The following is a 10,700-nucleotide window of genomic DNA, read 5'->3' on the forward strand; positions in this document are numbered from 1 at the left end:
TGCCTATCATGGTCCGCATGTTACGTGTTAATTGAGTGAACTTCAATTACAAATATCTCGGGTTCGGGATAGTGAAACTTGTTAAAATTTTGTAGAGTTGTTGTTCATATATTAAACAATACGTATGCCAAATTTGAACAATTTCCTAATTCAACTGTCTTGTGGGGGAACCACCTTAAGCATGTTTTCAGACTTCACTTAGTTCCTGCTCTGCCGCCAATAGATGGCGCCACGATTGAGTTATCAGACTAATGGACCACCTAAACAAAATTCCCAAGTATATCATCTCTAAAGTGGCAGTGTCACGTCAAAAACGATAAGTTATCACGTTCTTCAGAATTTGCAAGGAAATGATGAAATGAAAATTTGTAAAATATAAATATGATGTTTCGAGTAATCATACACCTTCAAAGCATGCACACCGTACATGACATGAAAATAATATATCGGTCTGCCCGTGAATCCGACCACTTTTCTGAGCTTGCCACTTCCGGTTTTTTCCATTGCTGGTAGCTATTGTATCAAGTGGAGAAACTTTTTTTTCAATATTTCACAAAGCAACTGATTTCTAAATGCATCGAGTTGGAAATTAGTCGTTTTTGTTCACATTCAATTTCGGAATGTCGAACCACCGATCAACTAGTGTTGAATATCAAGCTATACCAAGAAATCAACCGTATTTCCTCTGATCACAAGAGATCATCATTCCCGATGTATAGTTGTTACACGGGTTTCAAAGTATGCGTTGGACTGTCGTGAGTCACCTAGTTCGTACATACATTGGGAACTTTGCTATGTGCAAAATAGTACACGGTAGAATTACCTCGTTGCGCTGATCTTTAGACATAGGTTGAGAGCCAGTGACTGCAGGACGAAAATTACAGTATGAAGCTTTGGATTTTTTATTACGTGTGTACTAGAGTAGTTCAAAGAAGCACCTTTTTTATATTTCGCTTTTCTCCAAGATTCTCGTACTTTTTTAAGAGAAAATAATTTACCCGAAAAGACTGGGACAAAAAAAAATTTTCTTATTAGCTCAACGATGTTGAAATTTTGAAAAAAGGCTATTTTCGGCAATTTCAAAATCGACATGTCAAAAAGTTTTTCGGTGGGTATCTTTTGAATAACGACACAAACCTTCGATTGAAACCTGACAGCTGTGTCGTTTTTTCTACGACTAACAAGGGGAATCCACCAACTTCCCCTCACCGATTCATATCATATTTGTCAGGCGCGGAGGTCATGGCTAGCAATCTAACAGGTGCAAGTAGTAGGACGCGCTTCTCACTTATTTCGAAAAATCAGATTTCTAAATATTTCAGTACCTTCATACGAGTATACCTCCTAGGTTTCCGATATTCCGAAGAAAGCGTAGCGCAGCGGGTAAGCGCTCTGCTTCACAACCGCGAAATTGCTGGATCAAATCGCGCTACATGCTACACTTTTTTTTTGTTTTTTTTTTCATCCTTTACATTGTCATGAAATTAGATGTATTACAATTGTGCCAATTATCTATATTCAATTATTGAATTTTTGTTGACAGAAAAATTAGTTTATTTTTATCACGTCTCATGTGGAAAATTGAACTTCCTACGAAAATATACAATACTTTATTCTTGTACAATGTCAATAATTTTTAATATTTTATTCACAGTTGATTATCATCATTCTAAACATAACAGAGAATAACGCGGAATTGGGAATATTATGTTTTTTTTTTTCTCAGGAAATTGGGAATGAAGAAAGTATACACGAAAATTTGTGCGAAATCAATATTTCTATTTATTTTATACTATTATTGAAAAAACATCATAATATTTCCAATTCTGCGTTATTCTCTGTTATGTGTAGAATAATGATAATCAACTGTGAACAAAATATCAAATTATTGACATTGTACAAGAAGAAAGTATTGTATATTTTCGTGGGAAGTTCGATTTTCCACATGAAACGTGACAAAAATAAACTAAATTTTTGTCGATAAAAATTGAATAATTATGAATTGATGATTATAATTGGCACAATCGTGATCCGTCTGATTGTAGAATGACGCTAAGCATAGAGAAATAAACAAAAAGACAAAAAAAAATTACATGTGGTAGTTCTGGAGTTTTTATCAAATCTTAGGAATCGCCTGAAATTTTAGTATAGTGTCGACACAACCTTCGTGAACCGATTCCTAAAGTTTTTATTCGATCCACTACTTAGTTTGTGAGATAAATGCAATTAAAAATCGGTCTCTTTGTACGCGATGCCTATACCTAACACGTGAACGGATAGGACTTTGCTCACGTTTTTCATTACAGACGCTAAACGGATCTCAGGATTTTCAAATAAAACCACTCGTGTATGCAGTACTATTCTGTGATTATCATTTAAAAAAATGGCAATTTTCGACTACTTAGTTTCGGAGATATCGACTTGCGAAGAATATTAATTCTATTCGACACGGAACGAAAACACAATCAGCTGTGGCGAAATGGCAACAGTGTACGCTGCGGCGAACTGATGGACGCGCGGTAAACACTGACACTTAAGGTCGAAGCACATAAAATTACAGAGGCCATGGGCAGAATGCAGAAGCCGTAGCGCATGCGCAATTGCGAAAGTCCAGTAGAGCCATATGGCTTCTGCATTCTGCCCATGGCTTATGGATTTTCAATCTACATAAAAATCCATAAGCCATATTCCATGGCATAACAAACACAGAAGCGTGCGTGATTGTACCACTGTTGATTACCTGCAACTCAAAAGAATAGGATATACATTTTAACAGACAGGTAGGCACTTTTATTGTTCAATAATTAATGTAGGTAAAATTACATACTGGACATGGGTGTCAATATTTCGTCTTTTGTAAATACAACTTTGAATCCTGGGCAGTGTAACATTTTGAGGTTAGGCGGATTTACGTGCATGATTTCTCCAACTCAAATTTACCACATGAATAATTTATTATCTAATTATTACAATACATCGGTTGTATGATGATTTTCTTTATATTCCATATGAATATTCAGATCTTGCCGTTATAGACATGGACAACGATCATACGGATTACTGTCGACGAAGCAATAATTCAAGGAATTTCGAAGACTGTGGAATGCAAGAAAATTTGGATCCTCAAGTGGTACTGCAAAATCAAGAAGAGCGAGGTTTTGATGAAATCTTGATAGATGCGGTTAAAAGCTATCCGCATCTGTACGATACAAGCTGCAAAGACTACCGCGATGCCATTAAAAAAGAGAACTCCTGGGTGGAGATAGCCGGAGTTTTGAATGCGACTCGTCAGTATTATTTTTGTTTGCCAATGAAGTATTCTTATATGAGCAACCTTGCTCACTCTAAATTAAGGTCGATGATTGAATTCGAATGACAGATTTCTCTTGCAGACATTTGCAATGTGATTTGCATCTCTATCACTTTCTTTGTAATATATAATTCTTATCAATGTGTACTACACTCACATCACTTCATGAACTTCCACAAAAGCACACAATTCATCATTTTTAAGTTGATCCTTTATCAAAAATAACTCGATGTGTAAAAAATAGATCAAATACTGAAAAACTGCTATGCTATTGTGCAATAAATGTTTTTAAACAAATTTCTCATAAATTCAATTACAGCTCAAATTTGCTCCACTCGTTGGACTCGATTAAGGGAATCTTACTCGAAAGAAAAAAAAAAAAAAAATACTGAGAATAAGAGCGGAAGTGGAGCGGCTCAACGGCGAGGATTCGTACACTTCGAAGCCATGCGATTTATAGATAAATTCGTAAAAACTCGATCGTGAGATTTCTCATTTTTATATTTTGCAGACTCTTACATCATATTAGTAAAAAATTGTACTCTTGTGGATCTACAAATTGAATTAAATATCTCCTCAGATCGGTCAGCAATGTCAAGATGACACAACCATTCAGTTCAACTCATCAGCAAAGCGAGAGTCGAAATCAGGCAATCTCAAAATGGGTGCAGCAGCAAGGCGATTTCACTTCGGAAATCCACAGCAGTTCATCGCAACAAGATATCATCAATGTATCGGAATCAACAAATCGACCGACTCCATGCACGACACCCGAAGTGATGAATTTTGAGGAAGCGTCATCATCATCGTCTTTTTCAACAGATTTCACTGTGAACGAGTTTGAAAATCGATCAGCGTCCACGTCGAATGAATCATCATATCAGTCTCCACTAGCGTCACCCACAATACATGAAACTCCCAACACTTTCAAGAAACCACCATCATATACGAAGGGCAGATTTAATCCATATATAACGATAAAAAAAGACTTTAAAAAAAAAGAAGCAGAGAATAATGAATTTGAAGCATCTTTCATTAATTTTAATAAGGTAGTTACAGCGCATTTGGTAAATAAGAAAAAACCTGAACAAACATGTAACGATCACGACCATTCTTTCGGCAATTTAATTGTGACAGAATTGAATAGAATGAAGGAGGATGAAAAAATCAATAAAAAACGAGAAATCCTGAAAATTTTATGGCAGAATAGTAGCCCCAAAAAAGATTAGATAGTTTTTCTCCAATATATTTTTTTGCTATGGAGAAAGAACTTTTGGATGAGTTTGTCTACAAAGTGGTCAGGTGGAATTAAACGTTGTTTAATTGGCTGTGTGAGTGACTATTAGATTATAAAAACATTAAAAACTGAAAATTATCATGTCTAGTCAAAGGCATTATCATGTTAAGTCATATCATATAAATATAATATTTTTCTTCATTAATTCATTATCATATAAAGGCGAGACCTGTTGAAAATTTCTCATTACGGTAATTTCTACATATGTATAAGAGATTCTATTCTTAATTTTATATTTTTATTTAAGTCAGTTAACCACCAAACTTACCTGCAGTGTTCAAACTTAAAAAAAAACAGTGATTTTATGAATAGTGGAAATAACTTACAAACTGATGTAAGAATAATCCTTTTAATAAGATTAAGTATCGCATAATATGTTATTGTTGATGGTATATATTATTAGTGAAACGGGACCAGCAATAAATATTACAATATAATATACAAGTGAGTCGTACGTCGATTAATTTTTTTAGTCTAGATTTTGCCCCCTAGTCACATAATCGTACTGCCAATTTACCATTCCCGGTGGTGTTAAGAAATAATTGCTCAAAGTTTCTCTTACGTTTACTGCATATGCAATCCCATTTTCGATATTCTCGATAACTTCATCGTTGTTTTGAAACTGAATATTGTCACCTTCTTGGTGGCGGATGTAATTGTGTAAACACACAGTTGTTAAAATATATTTATTTATATTTTCTGGGATCGCAACAATGGGTCGATTGTAAATTGCCCATTTTTTAGCTAAAATCCCAAACGAATTTTCTATTATACGCCGTGCTCGAGACAGTCGATAATTGAAGATATTTTTACGTTCGCCAAGATAATTTCCTGTGAAAGGCCTCATCAAATGTTTACCGATAGGAAATGCTTCGTCTCCGATGAAAAAATAAGGCATTTGAATGTCGCTTCCGCTCAATTTGCTGGCTCCTTCAGGGATATTTAGCTGCCGGTTTTCAGGATTCAAGTCGCTAATTGCGAAAATTCCACCATCACTGTTCTTACCAGCGGAGCCGATATCAACTAGTGTGAATTTGTAATTATGATCACATACAGCCATCAGTACTACGCTGTATCTCTTATGATAATTGAAGTACAGAGTGCCAGAGTTGGGCGGACATTGTGCATCGACATGTTTACCATCGATCGCCCCCAAGCAATGTGGAAAATTCCATAGTTGCCAAAAGCCTTCAGCAATTTGTAAATATTCTTCTTTCGAAGGCGCTTGAAGATATCTGTGGCCAAGAACTCTCCCCAATGCGTCGCTGGTCTCTTTGATTATCTTATGCACTGTTGACAGACCAACACGATAAGCAAACGCTATGGCAGGAACTTTGTCTCTACTTAAAAATCTGAAAGGTAAAAATACATATGACGATATTGAATGGATACGTATTGTATTATACTTATTTATCTACGTAGAATTACATCTTGACTTATACAAATTAATACCGTAGCGTCAAAGCGAGTCGTTGTTCAGGATTAATAGCACGTGGACTTCTTTTTAACAAACTTGGATTTGCAATATCCAATAAGTTCTGGAATGATGGAAGTGTCATACGAGCATGTTTCCAGAACATCTGCGGATCAGTTTTCAACTCTTGAAAGAGATTGTGGAAAGCACCCTGCTGCCGTCTGCGCATGTTAATTGGTCGGACCCACAAACGTCTGCGCCGCCGACGTATTCTCTCTCTTCGGCGATTTACCAAAATTGCTCCCAGATAAACCGAGGAAATTAACAATAAATCAGAGTCATCCATTCCTATAATAAAAATTCATTATGATTCGAAATTCAATCTAAACAAAAAATATAATTATATTAAAAATTTGAATTGTAAAAATCACTTAAACTGTAGAATGTCCAAGATAAAATACTGAGATTAATATATCGAACAAAACATTAACGAAGATATTGTTCTTAATAATTGACCAAAAAATGAATTGGAGAAATCATGTGCGTAAATCCGCCTAACCTTAAAATGTTACACTGCCCAGGATTCAAAGTTGTATCTACAAAAGACGAAATATTGACACCCATGTCCAGTATGTAATTTTACCTACATTAATTATTGAACAATAAAAGAGCCTACCTGTCTGTTAAAATGTATATCCTATTCTTTTGAGTTGCAGGTAATCAACAGTGGTACAATCACGCACGCTTCTGTGTTTGTTATGCCATGGAATATGGCTTATGGATTTTTATGTAGATTAAAAATCCATAAGCCATGGGCAGAATGCAGAAGCCATATGGCTCTACTGGACTTTCGCAATTGCGCATGCGCTACGGCTTCTGCATTCTGCCCATGGCCTCTGTAATTTTATGTGCTTCGACCTTTACACTCGTACTTGCGACACAGGAGATTTGCGCTGTTGCCACGATTACTGCTCGTCGTGATCTAAATCATCTACTCCGTAACAGTGCGGTGTGTAAGAAATTTTTTGTTTTTCGTTTTGAAATAATTTCAAATTTTTTGTGGTATCAAAATATCTATTTGGAAATTCTTAAAATCTAATTTTTTTTCATTCTCAGCTGTACTTTCAAATTTTTTCAATCAATCTTCAATTAACATAGATTTTTTAAGACCAAACGTGATATGAAAATATTTGAATGTTGAAAAAATTACTTCCTACAAATTTCAGAATAGATTCTTCGATATTACAAGAAATAAAAATATTCAGAGTGAAAACAATTGTTTTTACGGATTTCAACATATATTATTTGGTTGTAAAAGAAATCGCACGTTTCTGAGGTTAGAATGGAAGGTTTGTATCGTCATCCACAACATACCCACTCAAAGATTTTTTCATGTATCAATTTTGAAATTCCCGAAAATAGCCTTTTTCAAAATTTCAACGACGTTGAGGTAGCAGCAAAAAAATTTTTTTCCGCCCAGTACGTTTGCCCGAGCTATTTTTCAGTAATAAGGTACAGAAAGTTCAGAGAACAACGACATTCTAGAAAGCAAGAATCCTATTTTCTCGACGGTGGTGCTGAAGATACGTCAAGGTCAACTCCACTTTTTCAAATAAAACCATGTATTTTGTTTTCTATGACATTTTAACTGATTGAGACGAATTCAGTGACCTGGAATAATAACTTTCAAAAGATTCACTAGTTTAGGCCCTTGCTCGGATTTGTGGCTCACTTCAAGTAATGAAATTTTGTCAAAATTTGTGGTATTTTTAAATAATATGTGATAAAATTGAAACAATTGAGTGATTTTATTGATGTAATATTAAAGGGACAGATTCACGGAAGATTCCTTAAAAATATTCCGCAAAATTATTTAACTTCTGGATTTTTTTCTATCAAGAAATCATCAAAAAAGTTTGACCCCCAATTTTTGCAGGTAGACCCAAAGTATAAGTTGAGTGAATCCCTTAGAAGTGATTATTATTATTATTTGATTGCATTTTTTAACTCTTTTTACACTTGACGTGACTAGAATGACTTCGTATTGTAAGTCACTGACAATGAATTCGTCGCAGTGAAAAATAATGTTGAAAAAAATACATGGTTCTGTTTGAAAAAGTGAAGTCCCTTGACGTAGTTTCAGCGCCTCCACCCGAGGAAAACAATCGTGTGCGGTGGGAGGACCCCTGTCAGGAACGCAGTTCCCTATGCTTCTTCTTTAACTCCGAATGTGATTGGATATGGAGATTTAGACTATTTATATTAGTATATTTTCGTCACGTCAAGAAAAAGCAGAATACTCCCTTCATCCGACTTTCTCTCTCTCTATACTTATATATTTATAAAATTATAAATTATAAAATTTCGAAATTGTACTCTTCAGCTAGCAAATTTTTCTCGCTATAAATATGATATGTTGTATTTCATATCAGCAAAAATGAACGGCCCGCCGTTCAAAATGGCTAAATTAATGTAATTCACATTAATAGCCACATACAGACGTCACATGTGTGCACATGTCAACAAGCTTCACACACAAAGTCAAAATATGTGCTATCGCGACGAACTTTAAAGAAAGGTATACTTATATACTGTAACGTGTACGATTTTCGCCAAGAGCTCATCCATCTCGTAGACAGAATCGAAGCGTTATTGTGAGTATCTTTACCACTTGAACAAGTTGAAAAGATGAAATTTAATTAAGTTGTGGCTTCCCTTTATTGTAGGAGAAAAGTATGGATCGATCTCGTCGACCTGAAACACCCTATTCTGATTTCTGATCTATAGATCAACTTAGATTTTTGACGTCAAAGCGATTCCAGTTTACTTAATCGGAGATATGGTGGTATTGACCGGATCCTGACAACCCACTGTGAATCTCAAAAAGGTCCAAAGCGGCCGTCGTTATCCCTAGTCTCAACAACCGTCCTCGCCGATCGAAGCAGCAGGTGTTTTACGCCAGCTCTTCTCTGAAGTTATGCTATGCTAAAATCAACAGCTACCGACAAACCAGGATTTTTTACGTCGTGGTTGTTCATCAGATTTGGGATCCCCAAAAGTGTTCGCGGCCTCACATTTGTTACGTCAGAGCCGATCTCTCTTTGGGTCCACTCAGTGGTGTTTTATCCTGATCGAAGCAAGAAAACCTGACCTTGGCGGTTAAAAAAAAAAACAGAACCCTGTGTGATTTTGAACATCAGGTTTAATCAATGAAAACAATAGCTCAAGCGAAAGCACAGAAATAATTCGAGGAATCAATACAATGGAAAACAAAAATCATGCAAAGAACTTAAAATAAAAAATAGAAAATAAGTAAAATAATGCATGTATTCTTAGGTACGGCTCCTGAATTATTTGTCGTAAGCGCTATGCTTATACAACTTCTAACATTTGAATCTGCTTTCGCAAGATCTGGTCGCTATGTCAAAATTTTACTGTAAGTTTAAATTATAATATCCCTGAAGTGGCGTTATGCCATCCTACAAGTTAGTTGAAATGAAATGATTCCAAATTAGAGAACAGCCTCAAGACGAGACTGCCTCTTTACAATAACGTGTATGACTGCAGCGAGTGCTATGCTACATCTGAGTGCCGAGGGCACGTGAGACACCTGTATTTATACAATTCGTACTGTTCGAGGGCGGCGATATCTCAGTCGTCGGTCAGGTTGAAGCCTGAGTTTCACGTCGAAATCGTCCGTCCTCGTCTCGTCGTGTCTCGCGCTCGGATTTCCGCTCGCTAATCTTTGTTGATATTTTGTTCTGCTGCGCTGCCCGTCATGTATACCGCTCAGCTGACCGTGTGTGCGTGTGAGTGCAGCTGGTCGTTATAATTTTGTCATTGAATATTAGGTTATTTCGTTTATAAGCATGGACGATTGGAGCATTCCAAGTGAAATCTAGGAGTCATTGGCCTCATGTCATCGGATTTTTGCATAACTTTTTTTTCGCATTGATTCGACTTCAAAAGAAGCCTCATTTTTTGAGGATTTTCTCGCTATTCCTTCAAGTGGCATGACGATCGTTTTTGTGTAAAAAAGGGATAACTAAAAAAACGCTATTTTTTAAATTCTGAAATTTTTTCCGTAGATTCTGAGTCAAAAATAAGTAATATCTATTATAATACGAAAGTGGGCTGCAACTGATTTATATTTTTTTTTCTACATTTTTTTCAAGTTGCGAAAATAGAAAAAAAAATTAAATAAATCAAATTCTAATGGTTTTTATCGGAGTGGAAAATAAAAAATTAAAAATGTCTTAGAAAATGTTGATATTTTGCATATTTTCCAAAACAAATGAGAAAAATCTTTTTATACCTTACCAAACGTTAAAGGTTTTTCTCATTTATTTTGGAAAATTCGCAAAATATAAAAATTTTTGTTATTTATATATATGTTCTATTCTTCTTCTTTCTTTTCCATTCCTGTAAGGACCATTAGGATTTGACTTTTATATTTTTTTTTTATTTTCGAAACTTGAAGAAAATGTAAAAAAAAAATGTAAGGCAGCCGCAGCCCACTTTTATATTATGACAGAGATTACTTATTTTTTACATAGATCCTGTGGCGAAAATTTCAGAATTTTAAAAATGGTTCTTTCAGTTATCCCTTTTTTTTACACAAAAACGATCTTCGCGGCACCTGAAGGAGTAGCAAAAAATTCTTTTAAAAAATTAGGCTT

At 35.3% G+C, this 10,700-nt stretch overlaps 2 protein-coding genes across 6 annotated transcripts; one reads left to right on the forward strand and one right to left on the reverse strand.

Annotated features, from left to right (window-relative positions):
* Positions 1-2,544: 2,544 nt before the first annotated feature.
* On the forward strand, positions 2,545-4,960 carry LOC124214545 (transcription factor Adf-1-like). 2 transcript variants are annotated; one of them, XM_046616911.2, is made up of 4 exons: positions 2,545-2,780; positions 3,021-3,287; positions 3,630-3,792; positions 3,891-4,960. In XM_046616911.2, exons 2-4 carry the CDS (start codon positions 3,038-3,040, stop codon positions 4,537-4,539), a joined length of 1,062 nt encoding a protein of 353 aa, XP_046472867.1. In that variant the 5' UTR covers positions 2,545-2,780; positions 3,021-3,037; the 3' UTR covers positions 4,540-4,960. The 2 variants fall into 2 exon arrangements, with proteins under 2 accessions (XP_046472867.1, XP_046472866.1); XM_046616910.2 differs by having other exon boundaries at positions 2,546-2,780; positions 3,036-3,287.
* Positions 4,943-6,931, reverse strand: LOC124214544 (uncharacterized). Of its 4 annotated transcripts, none has more exons than XM_046616907.2 (4): positions 6,698-6,931; positions 6,581-6,617; positions 6,060-6,369; positions 4,943-5,959 (listed from the first exon to the last, which is right to left on the reverse strand). In XM_046616907.2, exons 3-4 carry the CDS (start codon positions 6,365-6,367, stop codon positions 5,077-5,079), a joined length of 1,191 nt encoding a protein of 396 aa, XP_046472863.1. In that variant the 5' UTR covers positions 6,368-6,369; positions 6,581-6,617; positions 6,698-6,931; the 3' UTR covers positions 4,943-5,076. The 4 variants fall into 4 exon arrangements, with proteins under 4 accessions (XP_046472863.1, XP_046472864.1, XP_046472862.1 ...); XM_046616908.2 differs by having other exon boundaries at positions 6,060-6,404; XM_046616906.2 differs by lacking the exon at positions 6,581-6,617.
* Positions 6,932-10,700: the final 3,769 nt, after the last annotated feature.

Source organism: Neodiprion pinetum, chromosome 3, assembly GCF_021155775.2.
Source record: "Neodiprion pinetum isolate iyNeoPine1 chromosome 3, iyNeoPine1.2, whole genome shotgun sequence".
Taxonomy (NCBI): Eukaryota; Metazoa; Arthropoda; class Insecta; order Hymenoptera; family Diprionidae; genus Neodiprion; species Neodiprion pinetum.

Excerpts from the sequence above, each read along its gene's own strand:
- LOC124214545 (XM_046616911.2), top strand. The coding sequence starts at position 3,038 with ATGGACAACGATCATACGGATTACTGTCGACGAAGCAATAATTCAAGG. Across the intron at positions 3,288-3,629 it reads CGGAGTTTTGAATGCGACTC|CTCAAATTTGCTCCACTCGT; the intron begins GTCAGTATTATT and ends ATTCAATTACAG. Across the intron at positions 3,793-3,890 it reads AAATTCGTAAAAACTCGATC|ATCGGTCAGCAATGTCAAGA; the intron begins GTGAGATTTCTC and ends ATATCTCCTCAG.
- LOC124214544 (XM_046616906.2), bottom strand. The coding sequence starts at position 6,367 with ATGGATGACTCTGATTTATTGTTAATTTCCTCGGTTTATCTGGGAGCA. Across the intron at positions 5,960-6,059 it reads CGACTCGCTTTGACGCTACG|ATTTTTAAGTAGAGACAAAG; the intron begins GTATTAATTTGT and ends TTTACCTTTCAG.